The sequence below is a fragment of the Penicillium soppii genome (assembly GCF_028829465.1).
Source record: "Penicillium soppii strain IBT 18220 chromosome Unknown utg000004l, whole genome shotgun sequence".
NCBI lineage: Eukaryota > Fungi > Ascomycota > Eurotiomycetes > Eurotiales > Aspergillaceae > Penicillium > Penicillium soppii.
Genome location: NW_026643234.1, coordinates 4291284 through 4307673, shown reverse-complemented (window position 1 = coordinate 4307673; position 16390 = coordinate 4291284). Strand labels below are relative to the sequence as shown.

At 47.7% G+C, this 16390-nt stretch overlaps 7 protein-coding genes across 7 annotated transcripts; 5 read left to right on the top strand and 2 right to left on the bottom strand.

Annotated features, from left to right (window-relative positions):
- Positions 1 to 845: 845 nt before the first annotated feature.
- On the top strand, positions 846 to 2617 carry glr1 (glutathione-disulfide reductase GLR1; the record flags this gene model as incomplete). The annotated part of the gene is made up of 3 exons (XM_057240573.1): positions 846 to 1225; positions 1284 to 2119; positions 2181 to 2617. 3 exons carry the CDS (start codon positions 846 to 848, stop codon positions 2615 to 2617), a joined length of 1653 nt encoding a protein of 550 aa, XP_057099868.1.
- A 971-nt stretch (positions 2618 to 3588) lies between these two features.
- Positions 3589 to 4868, top strand: N7529_005045 (cobalamin-independent methionine synthase II family protein; the record flags this gene model as incomplete). Its single annotated transcript, XM_057240572.1, has 2 exons — positions 3589 to 3847; positions 3901 to 4868. 2 exons carry the CDS (start codon positions 3589 to 3591, stop codon positions 4866 to 4868), a joined length of 1227 nt encoding a protein of 408 aa, XP_057099867.1.
- A 617-nt stretch (positions 4869 to 5485) lies between these two features.
- pbs2 (mitogen-activated protein kinase kinase PBS2) lies at positions 5486 to 7387 on the bottom strand (the record flags this gene model as incomplete). The annotated part of the gene is made up of 2 exons (XM_057240571.1): positions 5486 to 5872; positions 5927 to 7387. 2 exons carry the CDS (start codon positions 7385 to 7387, stop codon positions 5486 to 5488), a joined length of 1848 nt encoding a protein of 615 aa, XP_057099866.1.
- A 1086-nt stretch (positions 7388 to 8473) lies between these two features.
- Positions 8474 to 9542, bottom strand: N7529_005043 (Glucose/ribitol dehydrogenase; the record flags this gene model as incomplete). Its single annotated transcript, XM_057240570.1, has 4 exons — positions 8474 to 8874; positions 8930 to 9145; positions 9213 to 9289; positions 9343 to 9542. The coding sequence occupies 4 exons, from the start codon at positions 9540 to 9542 to the stop codon at positions 8474 to 8476; spliced, it is 894 nt and encodes a 297-aa protein (XP_057099865.1).
- Positions 9543 to 10493: 951 nt separating this feature from the next.
- N7529_005042 (uncharacterized protein) lies at positions 10494 to 11408 on the top strand (the record flags this gene model as incomplete). The annotated part of the gene is made up of 1 exon (XM_057240569.1): positions 10494 to 11408. The coding sequence occupies one exon, from the start codon at positions 10494 to 10496 to the stop codon at positions 11406 to 11408; it is 915 nt and encodes a 304-aa protein (XP_057099864.1).
- A 1013-nt stretch (positions 11409 to 12421) lies between these two features.
- Positions 12422 to 14355, top strand: N7529_005041 (alpha-keto acid decarboxylase family protein; the record flags this gene model as incomplete). The annotated part of the gene is made up of 3 exons (XM_057240568.1): positions 12422 to 12436; positions 12508 to 12643; positions 12701 to 14355. 3 exons carry the CDS (start codon positions 12422 to 12424, stop codon positions 14353 to 14355), a joined length of 1806 nt encoding a protein of 601 aa, XP_057099863.1.
- Positions 14356 to 15004: 649 nt separating this feature from the next.
- Positions 15005 to 15268, top strand: N7529_005040 (uncharacterized protein; the record flags this gene model as incomplete). Its single annotated transcript, XM_057240567.1, has 2 exons — positions 15005 to 15139; positions 15200 to 15268. The coding sequence occupies 2 exons, from the start codon at positions 15005 to 15007 to the stop codon at positions 15266 to 15268; spliced, it is 204 nt and encodes a 67-aa protein (XP_057099862.1).
- Between the last annotated feature and the right edge of the window lie 1122 nt (positions 15269 to 16390).

Below are 16390 nucleotides of genomic sequence, written 5' to 3'. Positions count from 1 at the left end.
TCTCAGTGGATCAAGATATATGCTGGCCATCATAAGAGGCGAACATCTCTGAAACTTCCTGACAGACTGCAACCTGCCACCCTCCCTTCAACCCTCCAAACCACTATATAAACCCAACTCGGAAAGATTGGAACAAACACCGTTGAGCTTTCACCTATACCAAATCATTTGAGATGACAAACTTCTCGCGGCTTTGGTCTATTAAACCATCGGTACACATGCGCGGGGTCTTCGTTGTCTCTACCAGTGCTGCATATCGCTTACTGGCAAGGATACGACAACTGTGCTTGAACCAGATGCCCTATTCTTTCACCCTTCAGCACTTATAGGACCTGCCTTTTCCTCATCATTTCATTCTATTACTTGCTTGATATGATTGGACATTCCCTACGTGAATATTTTACCATTGCATTGCTTGGCTTTCATTACTCTCAACAGACTTTGTCTTGTTCCAATTCTTCAACCCTGGATCTTGAGTTCTGAAAGACATACTGATATCTATTGCCTTTTGCGTTTCCTTTTGTTGCTGTTGTGCTGGTCACTTCCTGTCACTCTTTGGATTTCCTTATACCCCATACCATCCAATACTATAATACATTTGACGATAATTATAAAGAACTACAAAATTGTATTAATCATCAAGTAGATCTCACATGCAATAAATACTCAGCAAACAAAGGTGTGAAAATGGATCTAGATCGGATCACATAATCGGCTGAGAAATCGACGGAAATGCACGGTTCCCGGTAGACACGCATTATCGAAGCCCGATATCGTCACCATAATCTTTTTCCGTCTCCGCTCACATCAGCCTGTACATAATTATTCCCCTCTTCTTTCCCTCCATGCTATCCCGCTCCCTCCAATCACCTCGGATCAGCTTTCGAGCCTCTTCATCTCTGTCTTTTATCAGACAATCCATCCTTGGTCCTTTGACCGTAAATCGAACTCTGGCGACCATTAGCTCTCCCCGCCCTACACCCGCGGACTCAATTGCTCCTACTTCTCGTCTTTCTACTATCTCTCGACACCTATCCTCGTCTGCAATCTCCAAAGACCAACAATCTTCCAACATGGCTCCCGTGGAAACCCAGCAGTACGATTACATCGTCCTCGGCGGCGGTAGTGGTGGTAGTGGCAGCGCCCGCCGCGCCGCTGGTTGGTATGGCAAGAAGACCCTGATCGTCGAAAGTGGACGTTCCGGTGGTACCTGTGTCAATGTGGGGTGAGTTAGATCAGATGTATCCTGCCGGTATATGCGACTGACATAATTTGACATCTAGATGTGTCCCCAAGAAGATGACCTGGAACTTTGCGACCATCAACGAGACCCTCGAAATTGGCAAGAACTACGGCTATGCCATCCCCGAAAACATCAAGTTTGACTACACCCACTTCAAGAACACTCGTGACGCCGTTATCAAGCGTCTCAACGGCGCCTATGAGAACAACTGGAACCGCGAAGGAATCGACCTCGTCCACGGCCGCGCTGGTTTCGTCGAGCCCCATACCATTGAGGTCAAGCTGGCCGATGGCTCCGGTACTGCCCGCTACACTGCACCTCACATTCTGCTGGCGACTGGTGGCCGCCCCAACCTCCCCGCCGTCCCCGGTGCCGAGCACGGCATCACCAGCGACGGATTCTTCGAGATGGAGGAGCTGCCCCCTAAGATTGCCGTTGTTGGAGCTGGATATATCGCCGTTGAACTTGCTGGTGTCTTGAATGCCATCAACGTTGAGACCCACATGTTCATTCGTGGCGAGCACTTCCTGCGCAAGTTCGACCCTATGATCCAGAAGACTATGACCGACCGCTACGACGCCGCTGGTGTCAAGCTCCACCGTAACCACACTGGCTTCAAGGAAATCCAGCTCATCCGCGATGGCAAGGGCAAGGACCGTCTGATCAAGCTCATTGGCCACGATGGCTCCGAGCTTGAAGTTAACGAGCTTCTCTGGGCTGTGGGCCGTGCTCCCGAAGTCGAGGATCTGAACCTGGACATCCCTGGCGTGAAGCTGAACGCAGGCGGCCACGTCATTGTCGATGAGTACCAGAACACTAACGTTGAGGGTGTTTACGCTCTTGGCGATGTCACCGGCCAGGCCGAGCTGACTCCAGGTAAGCCACAATGACTCTCCCCCAGCATATTTGTTTTTCATTGCTGACCAATCGCGTGTAGTTGCTATCGCCGCTGGCCGTCAACTCGGCAGCCGTCTCTTCGGTCCCCCCGAGCTGAAGCACTCTAAGCTTTCCTACGAGAACATCCCCACTGTTGTCTTCTCGCACCCCGAAGTCGGCTGTGTGGGTCTCACTGAGCCCGAAGCCCGCCAGCGCTACGGCGATGACAAGATCAAGATCTACCAGACCAAGTTCACTGCCATGTTCTACGATGTCGGCCTGTCCCCCGAGGAGAAAGCCAAGAACCCCACTCAGATGAAGCTCATCTGTGCTGGTCCCCAGGAGAAGGTTGTTGGTCTCCACATCCTTGGTCTCGGTGTTGGTGAGATGCTGCAGGGCTTCGGTGTGGCTGTCAAGATGGGTGCTACTAAGCAGGACTTTGATAGCTGTGTTGCTATCCACCCCACCAGTGCCGAGGAGCTTGTGACCATGCGGTAATATTTGAATAGAGAGAAATGTGAATACCTTAGATACTCAGTTTATAAAACTCAGAAGCCTTGTTGACCTCAAAATTGCTACTGTTAGATTCTACATATTCAATGCCTCGTAACATAGTATTGTTCATGTTACTTCTATTATATGGGTACATACATATGTACTCTTAAAAATACTCATTGCGACTGTCAGATCTAACAATGCTGAACAAATAGATGTACAATAGTTTTGTTGTATGTACGTGTGGACCTTTATCCCATAATAGGGTTATAATGAACTTGAAAGATCAGCCTTTCGCCCTTCGGGGCATTTGATCAACCGAAAATATACAGAGAAGATTAGCATGGCCCTTGCACTAAGGATGGCACGCTTAATCAAAGAGAAGCTACCAGGGTTTGTCCTTTTTGGGAAGTCACGTTGACAAAGATCGATCGTACGAGTCCGCATCCGCGCGAATGGAGATGTGTGTATCAAAAAATGACTTTGATTGCAATTCCATGGCCTTAAATGTTGCTAGCAAGTTGAATATCTTCTATACGAAGGCAGATCTCACAAACTATATGATGTGGGGCTCAGTTAAGGTTCGATCTGCTTGAGTTGACAACGTCATAGTAAAGTAGCAATGATATGGAAGATAGGTAATTATTATGTGCTAGTTATGATAACTTGAACTCGATATAGGCCGAGGACTGGGTTTAAGGGCAAATCTCCATCAGTCTCTCAGATTGGACACAGACGATATCAAACTCAAAAAGAGCCCCATTTCTGCACCACATTTTAGCTGCAGCCCCGCATATAGATAGACCCCACGTGGAGAAAGAAGGTGGAAAAAGAAGGATCGTGCTGAGTGCCCCAGATACCCCTCCTAAACAGCCCAGAATTGCTCAATTGCATCATTCTGATCCTAAACAGCTATCCAGATTCCAAAGGTAGCATCTTTCTCTCCAGATATCAGCATCAACGGATCAACCACCATGGCGAACAAGCTTCACAGCGCTCCACCCTTCCGCGCTGAGCAAATGGGCTCGCTGCTGCGTCCGGATAATCTCCTCGAGATTCGCGAGAAGATCGCCAACACCGGCATCTCCGAAAAGGAAGCCGGCCTGCCAGCCGTTGAGCAGGAAGCTGTCCGCGATGTAGTCAAGATGCAACAAGAGCTCGGTTTCAAGGCTGTGACCTCGGGCGAATACAACCGCACCCGGTTCTGGGGCCTGATGTGGGATGAGTTCGAAGGTGAGAAACGTCTACTCTCCAGCCCTCCCAACCACCACCTAACCCCAATCCAGGAACAATCCGTCTCCAAGACGCCGAGTCCTCAATGTTCAGACTCTACCACCCAGACGTAGTCAGCCTGATCGAGAAAGACCGCAAAGTAATGCCCGGCGACTCCGTGATCGCCGGCAAAAAGCTCTCGCACAGCACAGCCTCCTCGCGGTCGAACCTGCACGAGCTCAAGCTCGTACAGGCCTCGCTGCCCCAGAGCGAATGGCACAACATCAAGTTGACGATGATCACGCCGGCCTGGTTCCACATGCGCTACAAGCAGGGGTGCGCATATGCCGCTGACGCCTACGCCAACGACGAGGAATACTTCGCCGACGTCGCGAAAGTGTACCGCGCGGAGCTGGCGTCGCTGTATGCGGCCGGTCTGCGGAACGTGCAGTTCGATGATCCCGGCATGGCGTATTTCTGCTCCAAGGCTTTCCGCCAGGGGTGGGAGGAAGACAAGGATAATATTGGGTCTGTGGATGATCTGCTTGATGCTTATATCAAGCTGTACAACGACTCGCTTGCTGGACTCCCCGCTGATATGCACACGGGTATTCATCTGTGTCGGGGCAACTTTATCGGTGGACGGCACTTCGCTGAGGGGTCGTATGATATCATTGCGAAGAAGCTGTTTGAGGATTTGAATGTGAACACGTTCTATCTTGAGTATGATACTGAGCGGGCCGGAGGGTTCGAGCCGCTGAAGTTCTTGCCCAAGGATAAGAATGTTGTTGTGGGTGTTATTAGTACTAAGTTGCGAGAGATGGAGGACAAGGAGGCTGTTAAGGACAGGATCTTCAGGGCTGCGGACTTTGTGGCTGAGGGGTCGGGAGAGAGTCGTGAGGAGGCTCTGAAGAGAGTGTGTGTTAGTCCCCAGTGTGGATTTAGTACTCACGAGAGTGGGTATCCTCTTCTTGTTGAGCACCAAAAGAAGAAGTTGAGTCTTGTGAGGGAGATTGCAGATGAAATCTGGGGTCAGGCTTAGATCGTGGGGTTGTTTCGGTTTTCAGTTTCAACAGCGAGAACTTAGGGATTTTGTACATATTCAACATGAACTTCGACAGAGCAGCGAGTTTACTACATAAAATTGACCGGATTGGGTGTTAAATAAAATGAATTTAATAAATGGATCATGATTGAGACTGCAGTAATCGAGCCTATGAGAATGCAATGTTGTCCACAAAAATCCCCCAATCCAATATGCTTACAAAGCTCGAGAACAGAGCGCTTGTATCAAATGCACCAAAGCATAGTTCAAATACAAGAGTTTGACGCAAAGTGGAATGTGTATGACAAGAAATGTGTTGCCTGAGCCATGCTGGTATGAAATGCGGGCAGAGCAGAATGGGCCAACCAAGCCCGTTGAATTCCATATAGCCACATATCCATGGAAACTTGTCAAGCTAATCACATATTATACGTCTTGCATAGCCGTCGTGAGAATCCAGTCGAGCCCCAGGTCTCAAAAAGACCGGATTTATGGTGTATTAACCCGAAGTCCAGAGGCATGCAGAACGTTCAGAACGGCGCCTGCGCCGTTAACTACTTTTCCTGAGAAAAGTAGGAAAATGCGGAATTCGAAATAGATGAGAAGTGAATAGCTCAGTCATTATGCGACGGAGCGAGGTCACCCTCAGAGGGGCTTGTGGCAACCTTATCCAGCGCGACAGCATGTAGCGCTGGCTTCTCAGAGGGACGAAGGGTGCCTGCTTTCCGGCGTTGAATTTGTCTATTGACCCACTCGGCGACTTCTTTGTCTGCTGTCGTCGCGGATGAGGCGGCATCACCGGAGTCGGAATCCTCGGGCGAGGCGTCTTCACCTGACTCTGTTGGTGGCTGCATGAGGGGTGCGAGCCAAGCGTGCCGAAGAAGCATACTGTAAGATGGGCGGTTTTTCGGGTTTTTATCGAGACAGGCTCGGACGAAAGCGTGGGCCTCTTCGGAATAGCCCTCAGCAGGCAGGGTTGGGGGGTCTCCATGAACAATGGCCTAAAATGAAGAAGATTAGAATTATAAGTAGGCAAAAAGTCTTGAGCAACTCACATGTAGTTGACTGAAAATGTTGTTGAAGGTCTCCGGTGGGTATGGGTAACGACCCATGGCGCATTCGATGACAGACAGTCCCAAACTCCAAATGTCACTTTGTACACTGTATGTACCAGCACTGGGGGCTCCTGATTGTTGCATTCCACCTCCCGCGATTCTTTCGGGGGCCATATAACTCTGACAACCGATATTTGTCTTTGCGATACTGGAAACGAGGTTTCCACTGACACCGAAATCGCAAATTTTGACTTGGCCCTTACTGTTAACGAGGATGTTGGTAGGCTTCACATCGCGGTGAATGATGTTGTGATCATCCTTCAATGATTTCAATCCCATGATTGTGGACAGAGTGACCTTGCGCAGAATGTTTTCGGAAACACCACCCTCATAGAGCTTGTCGATCGAACCGCCGTCCATATACTCGACACACATGTAGACCGCACCTTCCTGGAAAAATGCTCCATAGAAATCGATGATGAACGGGGAGAGGCAGCGGTGTAAAATGTCGAGCTCCATGATGATTTGCGCAAACTTGGCTTCGTCCAATTCTAAGCGAATTTCCTTCATCGCCATTTCCATGCCAGACAGCTGGTTCGACCCAGGTTTGGGGCTGAGCTCATCAGCAGGCCGGCTGACAATGCCACCCAAGCCCTGACCTGGCTTTCGAAGATGTGGACGACAGCGTCGGACCCTGTAAACTGTTCCATAATTTCCCTTGCCTAATTCCTCCAGGCGCTCAACCTCATCCAATGATAGCTTGAAGCTATGACCAGATGAGAATTCGACACCGCCACCGTGTAAGATCGCTTTATTTTTGAAGTTCAAAGTGCCTTCTTTCGTATCGATGAACTCAGAGTACTTGCTGAAAGCAGACTCCTCGGGGTTCTCGTTCGGCTTTTGGTCTGTTCCAGCTGCTGGAGTAGGCGGGCCGGTCACATCCGACAATTTGAGGCCTGGCTTCATGCGCTTCGCCGCTAGTCCTCCAACCCCAGGCCTGGGCACAGGGCCAGGGGAAGAATTAGCAGACGTTGGAGAAGAGCTCCAAGGCTGAGGGCTAGGCCGTGTGGTCGGAGGAAGTCGGCCTGCAAGTGCGCCGCCGCCCGCACCGATCGAGTGTGAGGTGGGGATTTGGCCGGTCGATGCAGCATGAGGTGTCGGAGCACCTTGCCGAGAAAGTGAAAACGCCCTCATTTTGGCCATGATATCCTGATTCAATCCACCGGTTGCCTGCGAGCTCATGGATACCTGGTGGTGCGGTGAGGGTCCACCCCGCCGCGCAGCGTTGATCTGACCCATGTGTGTGGAGGAGGCAGATAAACCCGACGTCGTTGAGTCGCGAGGAGGCAGAACCGCAGGGCTTGAGGGTTGACGATTCATTGTTTGAGACGTATCGTTTTGGACAGAGACGTCGATTTCTGGCGGTGCTGGCTCAACGGCGAAATCTCGTGTATCGGCCATGGCGGACTATTGAAGATGTCGGACCAACACCAATGGCCGGTGTAGTTTCTGTGATGAGGCCGTTTTGGCTTGATTGCACCTTTTGGCGCTGTAACAGAAACAGGCTATAAAGCAAATGCAAAAGTGAAGAAGAAAAAAATATTGGAGAGAAAGAGAAAGGAGGGGCAGAGGTTGAAATCGCAACGCTGAAGTCACGGATCCACTGCGATAACGTGGGGAAGTGCTCTTAGGCTACTATGTATGCACTTTTTTGCTTCCTTTTGTTTTTCGCCTTGTGGCTTATTGATAACTCCTATCTAACTGGTTTTTTTAAAACTTTTCTTTTCTTTTTTTTGTAACAAATACCCTAGAATGTCACATCTTTTGTACCCTATCATCTAGTTATTTTCCACTATATTTCCTACTTGGGGTGTGAAATCTCCGGGCCGCTACACCAGCCAATCACGCGACAAGAAAAAGCAGGTTTTCTCTTACTCCCTTCATCTGCCGTGTGTGTCGCATATTAAAAAGAATTTGATATACAAAAAATACTTATGTATGAGCTGACCACACATGGAATCCCTGTCTTGGCAAGCAGGTTTATATATGTCTATGATGTCTTTGATGTCCTGACGCAACATGAACTGTGGAACAAAGCAAAAGTACCGAATTTGGTATCCTTCCTCAGACCGAACCTCGTCTGGGTTTATTGAGTCGTTGAATCACTCTGCTCCACTGTTATCCGGTCATTTGTTGGCTCGGATGTGTTCCATGAAGATCCTGAACACGTTCTTTACTTTTACGATATTGTAGGAGATTGATAGTTATTTTTTATTGATATAAGCATATTTCACTTTCAATATGAAAAAGAAAACGAAAAGAAAAGAAGAAAAAAAACCCTTCAGTGGATGTCTCTCATTGGTACCTAATTCTCTCTAGTTTGACGTAATGGGGCTCCGGCATGAGATAGCAAGGTCTCAGCCCAATATCGAAGACCCTTGATATTAAATCTACATGTGTCGTCATTGTACATCGAATTTATGATTTGCAAATGTCGTTATTTCATCTCCATATTCACTGTCTATGTCTATACTTAGAATTTATAATCTATGGCAAAACATATCCTCCATCAATAATTACATCGCTTCCAGTCATGTAAGTCGAGGCGTCACTAGCAAGATAGAGGTACAAGCCTTTAATCTCTTTAACATGACCTTGTCTTCCAACCGATGACATGCGATACGCCTCTTGGAGGCACAAGGGGCTTGCACCCATCTTGGTATCAAAGAATCCCGGCGAGACAATATTGACACGGGCAAAGTCTCGCCATTCGCGAGCCAGTGACTTTCCAAAGTGAGTAACGTAAGCTTTAGTCGCATTGTAGACAGGTTGATCAACAGGGACGTTGACAACGTGCCCACTCATGCTAGAGGTGATGATGAGATTGCCATAACCCTGTCTTGCGAATACCTCACCGACATATTTAGCGCAATAAACAATTCCATCGACTAGTGCCTGTTAGAATAGTACTATAAGCTGTTCATAATCAGATAGAGTTCATACCATTCACAGACATCTGCTTTCGATACTCGTCCAATGTCTGTTCCAAAATGGGCTTCGAGATAGCCATGCCTTTGTCCATGGTCAGCTGGTTGTCATATTCCATCCATGGATGTCCTTGAAGCGCGACCTTACCTGCATTGGCGACGAATACGTCTATCTTGCCAAAATCTTTAGCAACCTTTGCAATTGATTCCGAAACTTGAGTTGAATCCGAAACTATCGAAATTGAATATGTATCAGCAATGGGGTGTTTCTTTTCTAGAAGCCAAAAGCGTGCACTCACCGTCAACCTTGTAAGACGAAGCCATAACGTTGTGCTCTTGCGCCAGAACCTTTGCTTTTTCAATAGCAACATCATTCCTGTCGACTGGTTAGCTAACTAGGTACCGAACAGCGGAAGATGGATAACCCACGAGTTATACCACAGGGCGACATGAGCGCCCGCCTCAGCCATGGACTCTGCTACGGCATAACCCAGTCCATCGGCAGCACCTGTGATAACAACCACCTTCCCGTTCATCTGAAACTGCTTCAAAACATTGGAAGGGGTGTCTGGAAATGGTCGAGGGAAACCATCCCGAGCTTGAGCACAATCATCAACGGTCATAGACATTTTGCTGGGAATTCTTTGTTTCTGAGAGTGCTGCAGAAGCAAAAGCAATTGTGACCCTCCCCAGACTCTCGTTTTAATGTGTTCAAAGTGACATCGGCGCGGGGGGACCCACTGTCGGTGCAGTGCCCGCCGAGTTGAATGTGCGGTGCCACAGGTGAGCATTACCCGAAACCATGATCGGATCATTGCCGACCGATGCTATCATCCGAAGAATCGCCGCCAAAACTAGTGGGACCATGCAATGATGATTTGCACAAGGCATTCTGATCACAGCGATAAAGCAGAAGCCTCAGGTTTAGATTTGACCGACGATCTTTTGGTATGATAACAATCATCTCATCGCTCAAAACGCCCAATTATGAACGCCCAATGTCAGGGCCGCATGACATTTCAGCGGTATTGTTCCCGATCTATGTTTATAAAGTTTATCGATTGATAGGAAATAGTGCATAGAAACGATGTCATTATATCCATTGCGTACCCGAAATGAGCTACTCGTTATGATCTATAAAAAGAAGGCTCATCCCACCAGGGCTGACTGAGTATATACACTATTGCTTGTTCAAGTCTTAATTTTTTCAAATGCAAATGATCCTTTGGCCAAGAAGAAGTAAATCGATGATGACCATCAAGCTGTAGAAAAAAGAGAGCAAATATACAGGCTTGGTTGGGGCTTACATCGTTATTCTAAATGTATATATTAAATGGCCCTGCTGAAAGCAACCTTGGAAAGAGGGGTACCCGAACCGACATAAGTCCCTAGTAGATTGCTGAAAATAATATAAAGAAAAGAATTTCTCAATCAATAGATTGCAACTAATATAAGCAACAATAGACGATGAGAATTACCTCGGTAAGCGCTAATATCAACCCTGGAGCGGAGCACAGACAAGTTCTTTCCCCAACACTGTGATTGATGTCAAGCGATCAACATTGAAACACTTGCCCGCCATGGCCTCTGATGAACCCAAACTTAAATATCCCATAGCCCTGAGTGGAGAGATCTCTCTCTATGAGCCTCAAGAGACAGCTGACGCCGCGGATGCCAGTGCGCCGTCACTGATCATCCTCTGCACCTGGGTAGGGGGAGCCACTCCCCGCCGGATCAACAAATACACCTCTCAATATCGACAGCTATACCCAGGAGCCAGCATTCTCATTCTAACAACCAATGTACAAAACGTGGCATTCCGGCCACTCAGCATGGTCCGATCTGGCCTGAAGCCAGCATGCGAGAGCATTCGTCGGATCTTGACGAGAGCAAGCGATACAAATGACAGGCCCGGAACATTGCTCCACATGTTCTCACATGGAGGAGGGGGCACTGGATCCCAGCTTGCGCTTGCGATGAAAGCAAGTGATGACCAAGGTGCACTGTTCTTTGCCAATCTTCGCATCATTTTGGACTGTTGTCCCGGAGACGATAGCTTGAACAAATCCTATGGGGCGGCGCAAGTGTCAGTCCCCAATAATCTTGCAGCCCAACTTTTAGGCAAGGCACTGCTTTATCCGGCCATGTCAGTGATCAATGGGTTGCAAAATGCGGGTGTTTTGCGCTCCATACGCGATTTGCGGGCCCTGCTTAATGATCCAAACACTTTCGGGCCGAGCGCGAGAAGGCTATATATATATACGAAGGACGACCCGGTGATTGGTTGGACTGATGTACAGACACATCTGCAAGAGGCTCGCTCGTTGGGGTACCATGCTGAGCAGGTTCTCTTTGAGCATGGTGCACATTGTGGGCTGATTATGGAAAATCCGGGCCGATATTGGGGAGCGGTTAGGAAGTTCTGGAATGGGGAAAATATTGCAGATCTCACTGCATCTGATCCAGAACAGGTGAGGCTTTGCAGTCGCCTATGAAGATGATGGCTGGCATGCGCAGCCTTGGTGAGCAGCCATGTGGTGTCTTCCCGATGAAGACAATGATTTTTTTGATTCTAGGCACTGGTAGATCATTAAACTTGATTCAAGTGGATTTGATTCGAGATGAGTTTTTTTTTAACTCGCAAGCTGAATCTTTTGGCTGTGCCATTACGATAGCACTTTGTCACACTCCATATGTCGGGTAAAATGCTGTTCTTTCGCAAATTTATCAACATCATCCTTGATGAATAGAGAAAATACATGAGGATGTGTAACCTCATTAGGAAACTCCTTGCGAGCTGACACATGTAGATCTGCGATCTTTACGGATATTTGAAGAAAATTTGCACCGTGTGTCATAGAAATATACCCATAGTGTTATATGAGGTCAACTTCTGTAAGCTTTTTTTTTGTTTTGGCGAAAGAGATCCTAAATGTAGATGAATAAAAGCCGTAAGGGGCTCTTGGCAATATGTCCAAGAGCAAATCTCAAACCTTGCACAGCCTGCTTTCGTCACTCATGTCCTTCAGAGTTCGTCTTCTCATACCGTGCTGCCAGAAATATGCAAAGTGATCCCTAATCTGGAAAGTTGTTATCATGGTGATTGGTGATCTGCTTGAATGTATCTAGATCGAGGATTGTGACACCTTTCGCCGGATAATTGGGCGTGAAAAGGGGATATCTAAAGTTACACAGCTCTGCCGATCTTGTGCATAACTCTCCTTTGAGATATTCTTAAGCGTGTGTTGCATATTCTATCACCCTATTGGTTAAAAAGGAAAAATAGTTATCAGATCATTGGCTGGGTGGGTTGAAGAAATAGTTTGTGGCGTTGAGTGACCGGTATCAAATATAATATTTTTTTACGATGATGGTGAGCCGGGATGATATAAAAACCTTGTGTTGGACGTCAAAAGTCGAAAAAAAACATCTCAAGCCAGAAAGCCCTTGGGAACTCATAACTATTACACTCACTAAAGTTGGATTGCCTCAAATTACTGAGTCCATCATGCATCTTGCCGAGGTATACATCTGTCAACCTGTCAGGTTTCTTTGGTTTCTTGGCATCTTCTAACAATAAGGTTTCCGATATAGTACTTGTTTTCTCGTCTCCACCAACTTGGAATCCGATCTGTATTCGGGTGTCCCGGTGATTTCAATCTTACCTCGCTCGACTATCTTGAACCAAGCGGACTCAACTGGGTTGGAAATACCAACGAGCTTAATGCTGGTAAGGATATATTCAATGTGATGAAGAGACAGTTATCTAAACATTTTAATCGATTAGGTTACGCAGCCGATGGCTACGCACGCATCAAAGGAATCTCTGCGCTAATGACCACACTCGGCGTGGGGGAGCTTTCCGCCATCAATGCACTAGCAGGCTCATGTGCTGAGCTTGTACCTGTCATCCATATAGTGGGCTATCCATCAACAGAGGTTCAAAAAAAGCGACTCCCTATGCATCATACGTTAGGAGATGGCGAGTTTGAGCGATTCGCTAAAATGAGTGCGGAGATTTCGAGTGCTGTGGTTGTTCTGAAAAACCACTCAAATGCAGCTAGACTCATTGATGAAACAATTCTTGAGTGCTATCGATCTAGCAAGCCAGTATACATTGGCTTCCCCATGGATCTCGTCAAAGCAGAAGTAGATCCATCTCCGCTTGCGCACCAGCTGACTGTTAAAGAACTGGCTACGAACCCTGTATTAGAGGAAGAAACTGCGGTGGATCTCATTCTAGATCATATTCTGGCGGCCCATAACCCGATCATCCTTATTGATAGTCTGGCCAGTAAGCCACACATTTTGAAATCGACGAGATCGTTCGTGGAAAGTTCAGGGCTGCCATGTTTTATTATGCCGATGGCCAAAGGAGTCATCGATGAGACTCTGCCCAACTTCCGCGGCGTATACGCAGAGAGAGCTTCGCATCCCTCCGTTTTGGAGGAGGTTCAAGGCTGTGACCTGATTCTGAGTATTGGACCACGCCCCACAGATCTAAACACAGCTGGGTTCAAGACCGATATGCCACACGTTGAGACCATCAGGTTCGAGCGTGACAGAGTTGCACTGCAGTTCGAAGAATTCCCAGGACTCGCATCGAGCGGCGTTCTCACAAAACTAGGCAATGCTCTCATTAGGGAAAAGGCAGGGTCAATCTCGCCGGCCTCTACAGCCCCGCACAAGCTCAGCGATTCACCCGATATGACTAGATCTGTCTCATCTGCCTCGACGCCTCCCAAGGGCAATGTCAATGGCGATGGAATTCTAAACCTCCAAGGCAACATAACCGACAAGTCTGCGCCCTTGACGCAAGACTGGATTTGGCAGCGGATCAGCTCTTGGCTCGAGGAAGACGACATCATAGCCGCAGATGTAGGAACCTCCAGCTTTGGCACACTGTGGTCACGGTTCCCACGTGGAGCAGTCCCAATGACCCAGCTACTCTGGTGCTCTATTGGGTACGCCGTTGGCGCATCCGTGGGAGCTGCCATCGCTGCGCGTGAATACGAGGAGAGTTCCAAGGGGATTCAGAGCCGGCGGACTATCCTCTTCACTGGCGACGGCAGTCTTCAAATGACGGTGCAAGAAGTCAGCACCATGGTGAGGTGCAAGCTCGGGATTATCATGTTTGTTATCTGCAATGAGGGTTACACGATCGAACGCCTCCTTAACGGGGCGGAGGCCGAGTATAACGACATCCAACCTTGGGACCATAGGCTTCTTCCGACTGTTTTCCAGGCCACGCCTGATAGCGTTCGCACTTACACTGTTCATACGACAGCCGAGTTGGATAGCCTTCTCATGGACTCATCATTTGGGCCGGCTGACAACTTTGATGAGAAGAACCCGCCGCCTTTGCGTCTTGTTGAATTGCATATGGCCAAGCATGATGCACCGGAGTGTTTACATGGAATAGTTGATGCCATTTTCGATTGAGATTGTAAGACATACAACTTCGGGTTGGATAAAATATCTAGGGCAATAATAAGAGAATAAGAAGAGATTATACCAGTACAAATTATTGTTAGACGTAAACGTCATCAGATAGGGCTGAAAAGGAACAAACGTGCCAAGGACTCGCAAAGCTTGACTAAAAGCTTAGTGTGGTTCACGTGGAACCTCGAAGACCAATTATTGGCGTTCCAGTTGTGTAAAATATCGTTGTCACACACATATAATGTGTATGTCACTGTATTTGGTTTTCTTCTTCTTGTTCCTGAAAGATACGCACCTATGTATATAAATAATCAGACAACGGACAGTTTACGTGCCACCTATGTCATGTTTCAAAAATCCATCTACCTTAGCGCTCTCGCAACAAAATCCCAAAATACCACTGCCATCTTGGGTTCAGCCAGCCCCACCAGTGTGGAATACGGCTGCCTGGGGTAATTACGATGGCCTATCGGTCCCTGAGAACCAGTACCTTCGGTTGCGCCGTACGACCAAGATTTCCTTTTTTTATTAATTAAAACGGAAACACGGCTGACCCCGGCTTACTGGCCCTTTTCCCCTTTATCTTCCCCTTCCCCTCCTACACGGCTTGGTTTTCCTTAACCTCTTTCTATTACAACAATCCATCAAAATGTTCGGCTGGTTCAAGTCTTCCAACGAGTCTCAGCTCACCCAGGAGCCCACCTGGGACGCGGCCACCATGACCATGGAGCAGCCCTCCAACGCTGAGGCTATGTCCTCTAACCAGGTTGTCTCTCAGCAGCCCGTATGTTTGAATATCTTGGGTTTGGAAGAAAACAACAACTAACCAGACTATTACCCACAGGTGCCCGAGTCCATGAAGATGGAACTCCGTGGTGGCGGCGAGGGTGGTGATATCTGCTGTGGAATGTGAGTTCTCCTTGCTCTATATGGACGATGGTCTACACGATGAACAAATACTAATCAAGACACGATAGTTGCGCCGGTATCGCCTGCTTCGAGTGCTGCGAGTGTTGCTGCTAGATACGCTACTAATACGAGACCTTACAACTTGATGTGATGGGTTGTCCGGCGTTGGAAGCTCATGTGAATACCGCGAGCATATTGGATACCACTTCTTGAAATGAAATCTTACCGTTCTATTTGTCTGTTGAATTCTGTAGTGTCACTTGTCAACTGGTAACCGATCATTTCCCCATGCACCATTTGGAAAGTTGACTATAAACCTCCCCTTCCTCAAAATCGACTTCCCTCTCTTTGTTTTCCCCGATGCTACGAATACTGCAACTTTTCAAGTACCAACCAACGATTGTCTACTGACCTGCGGCTGATTGAGACTTACTCTTCTGAAATTTAACTGGGAGTCAAAATACACATCGACCGCGCTGTAATCTGCTTCCTGCTTTCTATTCATTGCGAGGTAACCCGACATCAAGATATCAGCGGCAACTGGAGTCTTGGTGGGGCAAAACTCTCAAACTCCAAATACATTCGGCCAAGAAGATAGGCGTTGACAATGTGACATACAGCAGGGTAAGGGTTGGGGAATCGAATCAAGTAGACCATCCCGACCTCAGTCACCTCATCCAGCTAGGATGCGATGGATATTTGTTCGTTGGGGTGCGCCACCTGTCCCTCGATTGATATTGACGAGGCTGGATGAGGTACCAATTTGCGCAAAAGACACAGTATCAACCAGGTATCTTTCCAGCTCACCAGGTCATTGTGCTCCCACTAGCTTCTTATATCTGAAGAGGCTGGCTCCTATGTCCATACCATAGTGTGAAGCACCAAGGAAATAGTCAAAAGATGAAAGCATGCTTCCACAGTTCTTCAAGGCCTTGCAAGAATGCGAAAGATAACCACAATACTAACGGAATATAACAATGAATTAGGAGAATCTGTTATACCCGCGAACTAAAAAGCGAAAGAAAAAAGATGCATATGTCGAGAGACATGACTCAATTAGCACATTCTTAAGCCCCGTTTTATAGATTCGACAAGCCGCTAACCGCAAGAGGAAATTGAGCTGGAA